General features: G+C 41.0%; 1 protein-coding gene across 1 annotated transcript in view; it reads left to right on the top strand.

Annotated features, from left to right (window-relative positions):
* The window catches only part of CSMD1 (CUB and Sushi multiple domains 1), a 1321894-nt gene extending 1303794 nt beyond the window's left edge, over positions 1-18100 (top strand). Inside the window, exons 67-71 of the mRNA XM_054971211.1 lie at positions 9204-9365; positions 11124-11236; positions 12099-12186; positions 15515-15647; positions 17941-18100. Of these exons, the coding sequence (XP_054827186.1) occupies positions 9204-9365; positions 11124-11236; positions 12099-12186; positions 15515-15647; positions 17941-18100 (656 nt within the window). The remainder of the gene's footprint in view (positions 1-9203; positions 9366-11123; positions 11237-12098; positions 12187-15514; positions 15648-17940) is intronic.
* Positions 18101-18445: the final 345 nt, after the last annotated feature.

Genomic DNA, 18445 nt, shown 5'->3' with positions numbered 1-18445 from the left:
TTGAGAGAATGGTGTTTTTATCTGTTACCTGAAAGTATACAATAAAAAAGTATAGTGGCAAGGAGGGAGTTCTACAATCAAGGTGCCACCACAGTAAAACATGTGTCCTTTATCACCACATATCTTATCTCAGTAGAAGGGAACATACTCATCCGTGCCATGGATTTTTATTATAACGTTCAATCTGTTTCATATAGGAGACGACAGTAATTAAGATACAAGGTTCAAAGTAAAGTCATGGCTTTAAAAGTAAGAACTAGCCCTTCTAATTGTGCTTAGAAACTAACTGGAAGCTACTATAGCTCCTTCAAAACTGGCAGGATATGTTCTTATGAAGATATAATTAGCGGTAGAGGTGGGCTTGGACCAAAAAAAGCACAACATTTTGACACAGACCAGCTCGATTTGGCATTCACAAACAGGCAGGTCATAGGATGCGTGTTTTTCATGGACGCAACAACTTTTGGACCAATTCATCAGTTCACTGGTCCGTGAATCCAGACATCCTGGCGCTGAGCAATCAATTCTCTAGGCAGTGTAGGGGAGTCACCTGCAGACCTTCTGCTGCCACCAATCTTAGCTCTGAAAACCCTGATAGGCAGCTCTGGCTGCCAACCAGAGAGCTCCCATTATTCTCTATGAGAGCAAGCAGTAAATATAACACCCAGCGCTGAGCCGCGGTTTCACTTTTCAGCTGGTTACCGAGGGAGGAACTGCTTGTTGTGGGAGTTTTTTTTAGATTGCATGAGAGGCTTGGGACTTGTGCTGCAGCAAGGCTTTTAGAGCAAGCTTATTGGGTTTCCTTGGCTGAGGGTTCGCTCTTCAGTTAATATTTTTTAATTTCAATTCTTATTTGCTTGTGGATGGGTGGGCTGCTCTAGGGCTCTGCCCTAACCCAGTCTCAGGGCTGCAGTCAGGCTCTGGGACCAAGCTTATTGGGCTCCTTAAGGCCCACTCTTCTGTCTTATTTTTCCCCCTTTCAATTCTTATTCAATTGTGGGGTGTTGGGCTAGCCTAGGGCTCTGCCAGTTGCTGCAAGCCCATGCAAGTCAATTGGCATTTGTGACTCCTATCTACTGGAAGTTTCCTAGGGATGGTTGCTTTGGGAGTCTGTAACTCGGACCTCTGAAATGCAATCTTGTCCAAACTTGGAGGGTGGCTCAAGGAGAGCCTGCTGAAGTTTAGAAACTCCTCTTTCAGAAGGTGTGCACCCCGCCCCCCCGCAAAAGAAGCTGATTTCTCATTTCCCATCGACCAACTGCATTTGAGTCCTGACTAGATTAGACTTGGGTCTATTGGTGCTTGTTCACCTCATAACTACCTCCAAAAACCTGTTTAGACCATCTGCTCCATCTTGTCATATTGAAAAGGAGAAATAAAGCAGATTGCCATTAGGATGACAATGAATCTCTTTGGAAATTTCCTCATAATTCATGCAGATGTTAACTAGCATCAGGATAGGATAGAACCCCATAGCACAAGTGCAACTGTGTTGAGTCCTCAACAATGTCTTTTGGTACCAGTTTGCTGGCTTGGCTCAGAAACATGATGGCTCCCTGATATCCTTCCCAGCCAGCTATTCCAGAAGGATGCCATGAAAGATGGTAGTGAAAATTAATAAATGTTGATACACAGAATGATAATATCTGAATATTTAACTCAGTATAACTAAAGAACAATTTAGCTGTTTCCCTCTTTTGTGTCACACTTAAGTCTTTTCAGTATGTCTTCTGTGTTGAACGTGCCGCATGTCTTTGTATTTCTCAAAAAGATCTACAGTACATGTAAGGTATGCTTCCTGAAACTCAACAGCTAACAAGTTTGTCATTTGAGATCATATATGATTTGAGATATAAAAATACATTGTCTTCATAATGATCAGTTGATATTTGCACTTTCCCAAAGGCCTTGCTGTTTCATTTTTTTTCAAACTGCAAAAAACCAATGCAGAATCGATGGATACGCAACTCTGCCAGATCATGAATTCTCTTTGGTTGTTTAGAATGACATTTTGCCATTCACAGTTACATTTTGGTAAGCTCGTTGATTCATTGGGATTTAGGCGAGCAGCGTCATAAATTAACACAATATCTGTAGTACTAGATATAAAGTGGGCAAATGTAATTAACGCAAAGATATGTCACGTACGTATTTTAAAAAAAGTTTCACAACACAGTCTGCTCCATCTAAGAGTAGACCTGTACTTTTTGCTACTGGACTTAGTAGCTATCCAGGAAAAAGCAATTTCTGTCTGGATTATGGCATGGGAGAAAGCCCCCCCCCCCATACACACACACACACACACTTTAAGTGATGTAGCTCCTATGCAAACCTACATGTCTATTTTAAAGAAAATTTTAAAAATTGCAAACGAATTGTGGTTATTATAAGGATTAAACTACATGTGAACTGTGATCATTTCATTGTCACTTAATTTGGAGGTTGTTGAAGGAGGTACTGAAATGTAGCCAAAGGTGCTTACAACACAAAAGCACAAGAAAAGAGGGGTTTTTAACCATTTATTGCTATACCATTTTCCTTTCGAAAATCAGCACATCCATCCCATTCATTTTCTCCCTGCTTTAGAAAAGTTTCACACATCCTCTAACATGTCTCTGTCTATAGCTGATTGGATTGCATGATGGGAGGAAGTGTACCATGGAATGCCTGCAAAATGTTGGCCTTTGTTCCTAGCAAATAGTGCTAGAGAACAGAACGGTCCCAAAGGCACTGAAGGGAATGTCACTGCTGTCAACATTTTAGAAAGATGGCCGTATCAGCTGATTGGAAACTCTGTAATCAGCTGTAATTCTGTGGATTGAAAAAGTCCCTGTCATTTATATTATCTGTTGATTCGCTCTTCTTCTGATCTCTGTGAACTCTAAGCCTGGTGCCCAGGATCTAGAATGTTTCTATTTCACTAATGACATTAATGAAAATGTCCTTTTAATTTAGTGATTTGATTAGGTAATACTTCAATGCACATCCCTAGTATGAGTAGCAGGTACACTGTACGTTACATTTTCCAGGGTTCCTTGTGCCTGGTATGCCAGTTTGGTGAGAGCCAGTTTGACAGCCAGTTTGGTGTAGTGGTTAAGAGTGCGGGACTCTAATCTGGAGAGCCAGGTTTGATTCCCCACTCCTCCACTTGAAACCAGCTGGGTGACCTTGGGCTAGTCACAGCTCTCTGGTGTTCTCTCAGTCCCACCCACCTCACAGGGTGTTTTGTTGTGGGAATAATAATGACATACTTTGTAAACCGCTCTGAGTGGGTGTTAAGTCATCCTGAAGGGCGGTATATAAATCGAATGTTATTATTGTTATATTATGCATCCTTTGCGTGTTCCATCAAGCACTGAGGAGGAAGAGAGGGAAGCAATACTGGCTCTGGCTCAAATAAGAACCTCATTATATGAGACATGTAAAGCAAACATTGGCAGCAGGACACAAAGGCCATCCCATGGCTGATTTTTGCTTGTGAAAACAACACAGGGTGTAAAGGAGGGAAAGGCTGAAGTCCCTCCTCCCACCACACCATGCTCCACCATGGAATTGAAACTTTTAAAGGTGCGTCCCTGGTCACATATATATATTACAAGTCAGTTCACACAAACCCCTGACCCAACTCGCTTTACACATATTGTGTAATGAGGACCTAACTTGTCTCACACTGTATATATTATAAGGTGCCAGGGTTTGTACTCTGAGTGAAGTAAGTACAAACTTCGATAGCATCATTAATTTTATAGAGAGGGAAAAGGAAAGCAAGCCCTGCCAGTTCTAGCACAATATAGGTGTATAATGGATTTCATCAAACCTTTGAGATGAACACAGACTAAATTTTCCATCAGCAAAACAGAACTTTCCTGCCTCCTCCATTCCTCATTGTAGCCTGCTGATTCGCCTAAATGCTGCTTCTAGGGATAGACAACCCTGAGGAATAATGTGAGGGGGATCTGCAATGGGAAGGGGGCATTGGTGGAAATTGCTAATTTTGTCTGATATCCAGAGAATTTCTATCTGTGGATTATTCTGGCTTTTCCAAAATAGATGGTGTCCTCTTTCAGACAAGGGAAAATTAATAATTTCCTAATATTTTCACAATATTTCCTCACAATTTGTACTGGTATGAAGGGGATTAACAGGGCTTTAGATTTTCAAGGGAGAAAGAAGGGGGAAAAGAAAGATTTAATTGTGAGTGCCTACATGGGTATACTTTCCCCTTAAAAATTCCAAATTTTAAAAACAAAATCTCTCGATTGTAATTGTATAATGCTGAAATCACACAGGAAGATACTGGGGGCCATTTTTAAATAAACAATGTATAACTTTATTCAGAATAAACAAAGAAAGGAACATAAGCCATACCAAAGTCTTCGTGGTAGCCTGACTAGCCACCTTACCTAGAGCCAATAGTAAATCCTGGTCTGGAACAGCCTCAGATTCTGGTACCCTAAAATGGCCTCCTGTATATTTCAGTAATTGGTACAAAAATAAGGGGAAATGCTCTAAGTGTTTTTACGCTTAACATTTTGTTACCAAAGTAGTTATAGATTCCTGTTTAATATATTGAAGTGCTTTTTTTAACATTCCAGCTTATTACTTGCTTTTCAGTTTGACTCCATTTATATCCACATCAATTTTCAGAATTCATATGTAATGAAAATGTTTTAATGTGGTGCATCAAATATATTACGCTGGACCGAAAGGTGCCTTTATGAGCAGAAGGCACTTTTACTTGTGCAATGGGAAATTTGTGATCTATGCACATCTCTCATTTAACCCGTTGTGCCTTGTGTTCGAGTCCACACTATTTCCAGTGGTCCCTCAACCAGTTTTGAGGTGGCTTGCAGAGGCAGAAAAGATCTTTTCTGCTCACAGCTGTTCTGATACACCTCATTAACTTTACGGGCAAGAATTCAGTTTGAAAAGGGTATTTTTGTTTCTTGATATGTTTTAGCATCAGCTTTTCCAGATCCATATAAAGCAGATTTTAAAATGTGTAATAGTAGAATGTTTTCAATTTCATAGTGTTCAAATCAGCATATATTTTGCTACATTTTCATATGCTAGTGTAGATATGAGACTTATCAGTGTGACATTATGAAAAGTCTGATAATCCCTAGTTTCTACATTGCATAGATGTGTTGTGACTAGGGTTGCCAGGCCCCCTCAACCTCCCAGCAGGGGATAGGGGGCCTGGCACTTACCTTGGGAGGAGGGGGGTGCGCGCGTGTCCACACAAGCGTGATGATGTCACTTCAGGAGTGATGTCATCGCGCAGCCCCTGGCAGCACACCCAGGCTCTGCAGGGGCTCAAAACAGGCCCGATCCGTGCCGAAATGGACCTGTTTTGAGGTGCTGCGGAGCATGGGAGCGCTCACTCCACAGTGCCTGAAAACGGGCCCATTTTGCCGCAGATTGGGCCCATTTTGAGGCGCTGTGTCACACAGGAGCGCTCCTGCGCTCCGCAGCACCCCAAAATGGGCCTATTTTGCTGTGGGTCAGGCCCATTTTGGGCGCTGCGGAGCGCAGGAGCGCTCCTGCGTTCCACAGCGCTTCAAAACAAGCCCGATGTTGGCCAAAACAGGTCTGTTTTGAGGCACTGCGGAGCGCAGGAGCGCTCCCATGCTCCGCAATGGCCTTGATCCAGGCCAAAATGGGCCTGATCCTGGTGGCTGCTGCGCATGGAAGGTGCGCACCCCCTGCTGGTTAGGTAAGTGGGGGCAGGGTGTGGAGAGTGGGGGTGGGGGATCTCCCGCCCCCACCGGGGGTCTGGAATCCCTAGTTGTGACTCAAATAATAAATTGGTGAAATAAAGCAGTGTAGTTTAACTCCACATTGTTTACTGTGATGACCTTTCCTCGGGGCTTTTTTTTCTTTGGAAAGAGGTGGAGGAACTCTCACCTGGGGCAGCTCCCAGCAGGAGGTGGCACCCCTGTCACTACGTACCTGTGTGCAAATCCCCTCCTCCCCCCTCCCATCAGGTGAAAAAGCTGGCAGGAAGTTTTGAAAGCTCAAAGGTGCATTTTTGATAAGTTCAGCTTTCAGCTGTCAAAGTTTCCCTCTCCCCTCCTCCCTCTTCAAATGGGAGGGGGGAGGGAATCCCCTCTTCCCCCCTCCCATCAGTTGAAATAAGTGGCTGGAGCTTCCCCAGGCTTCAGGCCCCTCCTCTCAGCTGAAGTATAAAGCCCGTTTGGGGCTTCCCTAGCTTCAGTTGGGGGGGGGGAATCTCACACTCCTAGTGGGGACTTCCTCACAGGCCGGCTAAAGCAAGCCAGTGCGAGGTTGCAAAGGGCCTCTTTCACTGCAGCTTGCAATCTGAGATGGAAGGGACTCTTTTAACTTTTAAAACCTATGGCTTCAGCTGGCCAGCGGGGAAGTCTTGGGATGCACGGGAGGAAATGGAATTAGATTGGCGAGGCCACCAGACACATGTGGACTTTGAAGAGGTGCTGGAATGCCGTTCCACTTCCTTCTGACTGAAAAAAAGCCCTGTCTTTCCTTCCTTTTCCTCTTCTGTACATAGATTTTTGTAAACTCGCTGTACAGTAATGATGTATGAGGTTTGAATGCAGTATACACGTCATCTAGGAAACAAGGTTTTTTAGTGTAATGCTGGAAAAAGCAAAGAATGCTCATCTCCATAAACTCCTGTGCAGCCATTATCAGGGGCACACCATAGTCAATACTTATGGTTACATTTTAAACAAAGGCTACCACTAGTGGAGGGAATCAGAGAGAACAAAGCCTGCATCTTCTGATGAATATGGTTAGCTCTTTCATTATATGCAGTATTCCTGCACCACAACTACTCAGTTTGGGATCCTTTGTGCTGAACGCATTCCACCATCCACATATTGTAGCCTACTAAACACTTCACACATCCCATGTTTTTGCAGTTCCAGGAGGCAGCAAGAACTAGAGGTTTATCAAGACTGAAATAAGCTGTCATACATGGCAAGAGTAGGCTGTGTCCAAGTACATAAGCTACAATTAGAAAACCTGCCCTATACTCATTCATACTTAATAACTGGGAAAATGTGCATGTATATAATAAAGACCTCCACTCAGCCCTATTTATGCATGCATATTGTTTGTATGGTGCATTGAATCCAACCCAGTATCATGAACAGCTGCCCAATCCTTTGGTTATGTATCAGAACAATCTCTTGATCTTTTTACATCTATGTGGCTTGGATGCTAAGCCTTGCTCTGCTTGCATCACACCCTTTCCATTGTGGTGATGATCCTCTGCTGTGCAGTACATGACTCTGGGGCTAAGAGCTTCCATTCATGCAGTATCTCTTATTTTCCCAGGAGCCAAAAAGCACCTAGTGCAGCAGAAAGCAATGCTTAGCCGAGGACTGCCTCTGAAGAGGGAGACAAATGCAAGCAAGACCTAGCATGTACACAGTACACTATTTAAACATTACGTCGTAGAATAAATAATTCCTAACCTAACTACCAAAAAAGACCCCAAAAAATGATGCAAGATACTCCAAAAACTACTTTAGCTTTCAGTCACCCCAAAAAAGGATAAAGAGAAATTTGGTTTACAGCCACCTTTCTTCCTTGCTGTTCTGATCTTAATCAAATAGAAGTCCAGCAGAGCTTAAAAACAAGACAGTATGCTTAACTTTCTTGCACTAGAATTGAAGAGATATAAAATACAGCACACATCATTTACTGTTAGCTCTGTGACAGAAATTTTAATATAGACTGTTTTGTGAACACACACACAAAGATTTTTTGGACACCAAACCTTGAAGTTTCAGGATGAGCAAATAATATACATGATACAGTATAAAGGATCATATTTTAAATATATTATCTGAGAGCTGTTCTTGGGCTCACACTAGGAAAGGGTGGCATAATTAAAAGTGTAATTAATTTCTGAAAAGTGAGGCAGAATGTTCTAAATAAATTATCTTAAAATGTTAATGTTTGATCGTAGGCATAGCAGGCCAGTGTCTTATCCTTACAGAAACGCAGAAAACTGAAAAGAGAAAGAAATTGTAACAATATCTTTAGGAATGGAGACAGTCATAAGGCTGCATATTGGTACACACAAATCTCCCTGAAATCAGGTCTGCTTACATTTTGACAAGGGCTTCTAGATTGCTCCAAGCTTGTTTTCAGGAACAGTTGTGATTAAGCTGTTGTTGTTTTTTTTAATAGCTGCCTGTATTGCATTACAGCCAACTGATTTTTTTCCCTCCAGTATTGTTCCTATACATAACCCAAGTGGTAATAACACCTAAACAATAATAAGATGTCCTTTTCGTCAAATCTTTATGCAGGATCTGAAAAGAGAGAGGAGAAAAATGAAATGTGTTCTGTGGTTAAAAGCTGTTCGTATTACAGCAAAAAAGTGTCATAACACATCAAAACTCGCCAGAGGTTCATATGCTCTTTATACCATCTTTTTTTAAAAACTATTTATTTTTCATTTTACAATTTACAATATTCATAAATACACATAACAATAATACAAGAAACAAACCTTGGAACAATCAATAACCATAACGAAGCCAATGTAATAGACTACAAAAACAGTGCAAGGGGGAACAGTGAGGAGATATTCTCATAACATAGCTAAGAAGCTAAAAGTATTGATGTCAGCATTAGGCAGTTGATTAGTATTGTGTAAGTAATTCAAAAAGGGCAACCATTGCGTAAAGAATGATGACTGACACTGTGGTTTATAGATAGAATGAAGGTGGTCTGCTATTTTTTCCATAGTAAAAATATCCCATACTTTCCGAACCCACTGTTGTAGCTTCGGAAGCTTGTCTGATTTCCAGTGTGCTGCTGGAAGCATTTTTGCAGCAGCAAGTAACATAGATATTAAATTTTTCCGCACCTTTGGTATGGCAGGATCTTCCCAAAGACCCAGCAAAATTGATTCCGGAGTCACGAGCAGTTCGTAATCTGTAATCTCCTTAATTTTCCTTGAAATTAAGTCCCAGAATGATTGGATCTTGGGGCAAGACCACCACAAATGGATATAGTCACCAATCTGACCACACTTTTTCCAACAGAGCGGTGTATACCATCTTTGATAGTATAAATATTTCAGTATAGCAAAGGTTATTGAACAGTGTATGGGCACAAATACCAGACTAATATATGAACGGAAGAACCACGTCTGCTTGCAGTTTGTAGTGATTTACTTGTTGTTCATTTTTTTTCTCCTTCAGTTCCTTCAGATGTATTTTTTATAAATTCATTGTGGAAGGGCTTTTACGAGCACCTAGGGAAGAGGCAGCCTGCAACTCTAACTGTTGACTGGTTCAACGCTACGAGCAGTAAGGTGAACGCCACCTTTCTTGAAGCATCCAGCGCACAACTTAAACTATCAGGTAAAGCAGAGGGTGGTTAGTTATGTGAGACTGATGGAGGTTTTATGAGTATTTCCCCATCTGTTTCAAATGTAGCATGTCAAAGAGAGCTGTTTGTGCTATGAGAAATCCTGGTTATGAGCATTTGTAGTGGGGAATGTGAACTGACAAATCTTGCATTTCAGTTTGATCAGATATGCTTTGCACCAAATAATTGGTAGTTGGATAGAAGTTGCTAGCTAGCTGCACTGTTTTAGACATTTCATTTCCTTAGTAGCCCCATGTCTCCTACCTGGCAGTTCTAGAATTGCTCCTGTATATCCTATATATGATTGTTGTTAAGGTCAGGAGACTATTTCCATTCTAGCCAAGTTTTTAAAGCTTTTTTTTAAAAAAATAATAAAAATGTTCTCAAACAGTCTGTTAACTTTTAAAGATAAATATCTTCAATTGCACACCCACAAATTATTTGTGGATAATAACAAGCTTCAGCATACATTCAACATTGCTTTAAAACAAAATTATGCTTCAAGTTTCCTGTGCCATAGTTTTATGAACAGTTCTATTAGTCTAAACATTTTCCCCAATGTATTCTAAAAGCTCTATGAAGCTTTGGCAGTTAAGGATGCAAGTTGAGAGTACTGTAAGATTGAGGAGGCCTCAGCATTTCAGCAACACAGTAGTATTCAGTGTATAGAACACTGAACGAATGTAAACAGCGATGGATAAAACAGAACCTGGAAAAAATGAATCAGGAAGATTCATATGAAACCTGAGCAAGGGTGGGAGGTATTTTTCTTTTGTTGGATCCCACTGTGCTCTGATAACATAATTGTATGTAATAAGTTGATTTTGTATGCCATCTATAGCCATAGGATGGCATGTGATTGCCATGTAACATGTGACTCTGATATGAAAATGTGACTAAAACTTTCCAGGAGCAAGTCAAAGGGGAAAGGGAGCCATAGAGTTGCCAAATCAAAAAGAGTCCAGTAGCACCTTTAAGACTAACCAATTTTATTGTAGCATAAGCTTTCGAGAATCAAGTTCTCTTCATCAGATGCAGGTTCCCTTACCCTCTGAGTGGGAGGTGGGAGAACTAGCACTCAACTTTGTAGATGTCTTAGCGCGCACACTCCCTGGGCGGTGAAATGATGTCACTTCTGGGAAATGATATCGTGCAGACCTCGTGCTGCCCCTGGAGCGCTCTCATTCTCTGCTGCAGGCCAATTTTGGCCCCAAACAGGCTTAAATTGGCCTGCTGAGGACCCTGGAGTGCTCCTGCACTCCACAATGGGATGATTTCAGCTTGTTTGGGGCCAAATTGGGCCTGTTTGGGGGCCAAAATCGGCCCACTGCGGAGTGCGTCGCCCAGGAGCGTGCCCTGGGAGGCATGTTCCCCTACCTTTTCTCCCGCCAGCCAGTTAAGCAGGAGCGAGGAGTGAAGGATAGGAGTGGGGGATCCCCTGCCCCCAGTGGGGAACTGGCAACCTTAGGGTGCCAAGATGCTGTGGTGGCATATGACCTTCTTATGAAATTGCTTGTTATATCAAGAATTGATTTTCTCATTTACTTTTAAAGCTGATGAATAGAAACACCTTGTTTGTTACTTATTTAGATGACAAAGAATCTACATATGCATCAAATTATTGGTGCAGATCAATGTTAGTATAGTGGGGTATGTATGTCATTGATAGAGTTTATTAATTTTTATGCAGCCTTTGTGAAAAAGTATGACTGTAAAAATGCACTTTAAAACATATTGCATATTCTTTACAGGTGTTTACAAGAAAGAAGAAGCTCATTTGCTTTTGAAAGTCTATCAAATTAAAAATCCTAGAGAGGGCTTTGCAAGCAAGCTGGAAAATGACAACTGGGCATTAGATGGCTATGTAAGTAAATATGTTATTCCAAAGAGGCTTGTGTAGCTTTACTGCTGTCTCTAGTTACTTGTCATGTTCCTTTTCTCACATGCTTTTTTAATGACTATGGTGGTGTGCCACAATATGCATTATGTAATGTATAAAACACACATCACTGGTCCCCTGGTTCTTAAGAGCAATAGGCCTTGCATACATCTGCCTTATTGCCTCTGCTTTTGGTATAGATTGTTATTGCCCTGTTGTTTCCTGAGAATGAAACACACAGCAGCGTAAGTGGGAGATTTTATTGGACTAACTTTGTCATCACCTCTGGAATATTTTGAAATGGAATACATACCGTTTTTGTATCTGGTCTCCTTTGAAAGCAATAATTTAAAAATCTCTTTGTTTTGTTGGAGCAAATTCATTGCGGCCTATTGTGTGTGTGTTATGTGCTGTCAAGTCGTCTCCAACCTATGGCAACCCTATGAATGAAAGTCTATTATACTTTGAAAATTGTTGCTGGGAATAAGGATAGGATATTAAAGAACTAAAATTAAGCAACTACCAGTGCAATCCTAAGTAGAGTTACATCCTTCTAATATTTACTTCAGTGGACTTCTATTCATTCCTGTACTTCAGAAGCATCAGTCTACTAACCATTGCAAATGTAGACAGTCTTTCTGACTGTAGACAATTTTTTTTATAACTCTTTAATGTCAATTGCAAACAAGGCTTTCATGTTGTTAAAGATGTCATTCCCATTTAAAATATTTTAATCTTTGTTTTTATTGTATCCCTCATCATCAAATGCAAAGAAGAGTGAGGTTACTTTGCCCTCTTGAAGTTGTTTATTGGTCTGAGGCATCTTGATATGTTGTTTCTGCTGTAGGTTTCATCGGGGCTTGAAAGAGGTGTGTTCACTTATCAAGGTGACATCCACGGAAATGACTTTGGAAAATTTATGCTCCAAAGACAAAGTAAGAACGCCTTTGGTGCACTGTATGGTGTATAATATCCTGATTTAACTCTGATGACCTAAAATCATTGTGCTGGCAACTAAAACTGAATAAAGCATATTTGTTGTATGCAATTAACTGCTATAAAATTTTACAAATAATCTAAATTAGTTAAAATGTGTCATTAAATCCCTAATTCTCCTGTTTCATGCTGCCATTTCATTTTTCACGCCACATCACCCTAATAAGATGATTGCAGGATGCTCCCACAAAGAACATCAATTCATATGTTTATGAGGAATAATACATGGTGCTGATAATGTTGTGTTACATGGTTTTTGCAAAGTATAGAAGACTAAATTTTTAGAATGTTATATTCAAATGAAATAAATTAGCTAAGCCTTAGTTGGAAGGGCAAAGCCATTACAGATATGCAGAATTGCTAAAGAGTATATCACCATTTGAGGACCCAATTACATGTGAATGTGGAGCATTCTTTTTAATGCTCTTCCAGCAGAGATAGCATTTACTTAGTTGTTTAGAATATTGAATGCAAAGTTCATATACGACCTCAGTTATCCTTACAAAAGCTCAATAGGGCAGGCCAAAACGTTAATATATGCCTATTTGTGTGGCCTCGGTGTTGGGATTAGTGGATTTTCCATGCACTACAGCTCTGCTTTACTAAAATGTCATTCTACCCTGTGTTCTGCTTCCAAAATTTCAGTTTAACCTGCAGAATTTCTAAAATTAATTCTGGACTTGGAGCATGCCTCGTTGGCTGCATCTTTCTCTTCCTTTCTCTTCAAGCTTGGCAGGGGAACAGAAGTGATTGGCTCCTGATCTCCTTATTACAGAATGGAGATGAGAAGCAGATCATTTATCTCCTTTTCTCTGCAGCTTGGGTGGGTAGAAGAGAAGCAGTGTATTCCCACCCAACCCCATACCTTCCAAGCTTGGGATGTGGAGAACAGGAACAATTTCCTCCCTTTTCTACAACCCCATCTGGCAGCTTGGAGCAGGGAAAAGAGAAGGGGAGTCAGTGAGGTTTCTGTTGTGATCATTCCCACCTCCCACCTGCTGCATCTTAACAAGGTTGGGATGCGGCAACATTACATGAATAGGATACTAGAAGAACTCAACTTTCAGCCAACCCCCACCATCTGCTGGGAGTCAGCTCCCGATCCCATCCTCCCCTCCAAATACTTTTCTGGCTCCAGAGTGAAATTTCTCCAGCAGGAGGAGATCAGAAGCTGACTCTAGGCAGATCCCTCATCAGCTGGGAGTTAGCTTCTGATGGCTGCAAATAGTCTGTTCTTGCAAATAGGTTGCAAACAGCCAAATAACCCATTGATTAATCAGCTTCCTGATAGCCACTGGCAAACAGGATGTGAGCTGAATCAATAGGTGTTCAAGCATCCCTAGGTTAACATTCAATTCAGAAAGAGAAAAAATGTAACAAGGAAGAATTCCTTATACACAAATTATAGTTTGGAGACAAGACTAAGTAATTCAGAACTCCAGTAACCATGGAGGAAATCGGATGCATTTCAAAAGTATTTCTGTCTGCAGCTGATGATATTTTAAAAGCTCCTTGGTTCAGCCCCAAGCAGCTTCCCACCAGTTGCCCTTTTTTTCCATTGTGTGACCAAGAAGCAGCTCTCTCTCACCACTCTACTTGATCCTCTTTATGTCATCTCTAGAACTGCTGCCATACTACTCTGCAAACGTTTCCATCTTAGTTCACAGTCACTACCACTTCCCTGTCCTGACACATCCTAATGGCATTGCCAATTACCACTTAGGGTCAAACTAGTTTTCAAAAGTTGGGTCCAGGTTGCCCAGACCAACTTGGGGTTCCTGCAGCCACGCAGCAGTTGTGGGAAATGGCTGTTAAAAAATCACAGAGAGCCCAGACAGCCTCAGCATACCTCCCCAGGGGAAGGAAGAGCTACTACCTTCCCCAAGCCATTTCTTGTATCAAAATAGCACAGGGGAGGGTATTTCCCTGTTTTTACTGCTCCACATCAAGCAGCAAAACAGAGCTACCCCTCCACTGTTTGCTATTTTGAAAAATGGCTTGAGGGGGAGGCAGGAGTCCTCCCCCCTCCATAGTGGCATTCTGGGCCCATTTAGGCTCTCCTTGATTTTTTAACAGCCATTCCCCAGAGCTGCTATGTGGCAGGGAACCTTGTTTGGGTCTGGATAACCTGGACCCAATTCTTTTAAAACCTGCACCTTTATTTTGAACCTTAGACAGCTTCCCCCTTTACGTTTGCCATGAGAAGACATAGAATGGGAAGGAGGGAATGACTGAATGGGCAAGGAAGAAAGGGTATAACATCTGTGACTTTGAAAAAATGATATTAAAATTGAAATACAAATCTATGTGACAATATATTGGTTAATTCTAATTGGGCAAGGGCTATAGCTCAATAGGAGAACACCTCTTCTACATGTGGAAGATGCAAGGTTAAATCCTTGACACCTCCTTTAAAAGGATGTTAATAACAAGACTGAGTTTGAGCTGTACATGATATCCAGGAAGCTGCTATCAGTTGGAGTACACATTACTGAGCTTACCTAGACGCACTAGTGGTCTGCTCCAAAGTACAAGCTACAAACACCTTCAAATGCTTGCAAAGGCCTTCCTTCTGGAACAGCTATATTTTTTGATTTCTCTTGAAGATAAACATTCCTCCTAATTAGGGCAGTTTGACAGTTTAGGGACAACAAGGCCCTTAGGCACCCACTCAACAAACATCTAAAAGTATGGATTACTGTAGCAAAGCTCCACTGAATGATATAGGACTCAGGCCAGTTCATACACCTGGAGTAAGTTTCATAAGAAATTACTCCACCTAGTACTTTGGACCCAAGTTGTTTAAAGGTCAGAACTAGTGTCTTGAATTGTTCTTGTGAATTTGGTACAAAACTGGTGTGTTATACCCATTGTTTCAGCTTCCTGTTAGCCTAGTAATTATCACATTTTGAACCCGATAGACATTCTTCAAGGGCAGCCCCATGTAGAGTGTGTTACAGCAGTCTAATCTGGATGTTATCAAGGCATGTGTGGCAGTGGCCAGGTCAGCTTTCATATATATCTCTGTATCTTATACAATAGCTCCCATGCGTGCAACAATAATACTATTTTAAAAACTAAATATACAACTGAAATGCCACAAATGATTCTGCTCAATGCTAACTTTCACCCTTCTCTTCTAAAGTTGCTCTTTGAAAAAAAATCGTGTAAGACAAAGATGCTTCAATTGAGATCCCAGTCCTGCTGGAATTGTTATATTCACATCTGTAATAACTTAACCTTTTTTTCCCTTCCTTTGACTTTTAGGTCCTTTAAGCATAGACACAGATCATCCCAATCACTACTATGGCACGAACAGCAGTTCTGTTGCAGCTGCCATCCTGGTACCCTTCTTCGCTCTAATATTATCAGGGTTTGCATTTTACCTCTACAAACATAGGTATGCTGGATGCTGTTAACTTAAAAACTTACTGAGTTATGTCATTTGAATTAAGTGTGCAAATGTTTGGTTGGTGGAGAATTTGAAGAGAAAAGGCTTTTAAATTACAACAATTTGTAATCACAAACTGGTGACCAGTTGAAAATAAATGAATTTTTTCCTGGAATGAAAAAAAAAGTCTTTAAGGCTTTGACAGATGTTAGCCTGAATCAGGTTAGATAAAATGGATTTGATCCAGCCAGCTTGTCTGCTAGTGAAAAGAGGAAGAGAGATCCTTTTTACCCCCCAAAATGGCAATTCATGAGACCTGCATGTATAAAAGGTAAGTGAGATGGATGCTGGAATAAGGAAGGGAATTGGGCAAGACTGAGTGAAAGAGCTGACTAGATCCAACTCTTCTTCAGTTCAGTTAATGAGATATGAAAATGCTTAATCATGAATGAGTCATGCCTAGGGATGGGCACGAACCGAAATACGAACCGAAGTTCGTCGAGAACCGGACCATATTTTTAGTTTGCAAACCAACGGTTCATTGGGGCACATTTTTGACAAACCGTGAAGAACCGCTATGATTTTTAGACTGGTTCATATTTGGTTCATTTTTCAGTTTATCATTGCAGACAGCCTGGCACTGATCAATCAGTTTCCTAGGTAATAGGGGGATGGGTATTTTGCAGACCTTCTGCTGCCCTGGAAGTGACGTATTCATGAACCAAACAAACCAGTTCACAAACTGGGCAATTTCATGCCGGTTCATGGTTTGTGGTTCGTGAAACACGACAAACCACGAACCGTAACGAACCTCCATTTTCCTGGTTCATGCCCATCTCTAGTCATGCCTTATATGTACTCCCCACTGGCAGCAAGACTGTGGCCCACTTTTCACCTTCATCCAAAGAGAGGTGGCCAAAACTGCAAGTGACAGGGGAAATCATTTCTATTGTATACATCACTGGCATTGATGGAGATTGGTTAAGGAACGGAATTACAGGGTTCACCTCACTGCTAAAATTCAAAAATATCACAACTATTTGTAGCTCCCAAAATCAATTTTTAAAATGATCTAAATGAAGATATTTCTTGCCATTTACCAAGTACTTAAGTACTGAAATGAAAAGATTCAGCACCTACCAGAAAGTAATTTCCGTCTGTTACATTCCACATTTGGCAGCATCTACTAGTGTGTTGCTTGAAGTGTTTATTTCACTAAACTTGGGATAAATGATTTAACATAACAGAGAAATGAGAGTATTTTTGCCCTGCGGTTTAGCAGCCTGATTATCAGAACGTACTAAAATGAAAAGATTTTGTTCTATGTTACTAGTCAGGAATATTATGAATGGCAGCGATAATGAGTTTTCATCTTTTCCTTGTCACAGCCTTTGCATCTTTTTTTCCCAAGCAAACTATATAAACTGTTGAGCTGCTGACAGAATTCCTCATGAGCTATCTATAGCTTCCCTGTGTTCACTTCTTTCTATTCTTTCTAATTGTGGCTTATGTCAAAGTACCTTGTTCTTTCTTGTTGCTTATTGTCTCTTTTCCCACCCACATTCCCCAGGAGTAGCTTCCTGGGGAGTGATACTATGACATATGGAACTCTGTGTGAAGGCAGCAGCCATGTAGGCCTTTCCCATCTGATTAATCCCCAGATGGAGAGGTTGAAAGGGACCCACACACAGCTACCATGCCCATCCCTGGTGCTTGGTTGCACAACACGCTTGCCAACAGCACGACATTGTACCATAGGAAAACAACTCTCATGCGTCTTTGGATACATGTGAAGAGGATTGTTGCTTTTTCTCATCTGACGCTACTAGTTTACTTACTGTGGATTCAGTGTTTTCATTAGGAAAAAACAGGCTTGGATCCAGTGGAAGATTTTCACCTGTGTTTGTGCACGTGTACTAAAAAGACTGTGCTGGCGATTTGTGCTAAAGTAGATATATTGTATCCTAACTTGCATTTCCACTTGAGTAATTATATTGTGCATGTAATTACTGGCATCAGTAGGTATCGCAGATTATCTAGTGCTATTGCTTGAGGACAAATAACTACACTAACAGTGCAATCCTAAGTAGAGTTACGCCAGTCTAAGCCCATTAATTTCAATGGGCTTAGGCTGGTGTAACTCTGCTTAGGATTGCACAATAAGTGTTTTTACATTTCTATTCCCACATTGCTGTATCCAATGTATTGTTGTATCTAATAGTGTTAATCTAACAGGATTGTTAAAAATCACTTCATCTATGCTGTATTATTTGCAATAATAAGTTATGTTTTTGCTCTCCAGAACAAGACCAAAAGTACAGTACAATGGATATGCTGGACATGAAAACAGCAACGGACAGGCATCATTTGAAAATCCTATGTATGATACAAACTTAAAACCCACAGAGGCAAAAGCTGTGAGGTTTGACACGACTCTGAACACAGTTTGTACAGTGGTATAGCCTTCAGTGCCCAATTTGACTGATTCATAGCCATACCTCTGATGGACAAGCAGTAATTCCTTTGGTGCCATATACCAGTTTCTCTTCTACTCTTGGTTCCACTGCTGTAATCTCTAAATCTCCTATTGACATAGATGCAGCAAGGCTCTCTGGTTAAATGTCAGTCTTCTGGGGAATCAAGACCAAGATAATTTCTTCATCTCAACGGTGGATTTGAAATACCTGGCTGCATTTGCTCCAAATCAAGGCACACTTTGAAGGAAGACTGCCAAGTCATATCCATCTGTCATATTTAAATGCCTCAGACTTTCACATTTGTATGTGGCTGGATGCCTTTCAATGCAA

The sequence above is a fragment of the Eublepharis macularius genome, chromosome 1 (assembly GCF_028583425.1).
Source record: "Eublepharis macularius isolate TG4126 chromosome 1, MPM_Emac_v1.0, whole genome shotgun sequence".
Lineage (NCBI taxonomy): Eukaryota > Metazoa > Chordata > Lepidosauria > Squamata > Eublepharidae > Eublepharis > Eublepharis macularius.
This window is presented reverse-complemented; position numbering and strand designations above follow the sequence as displayed.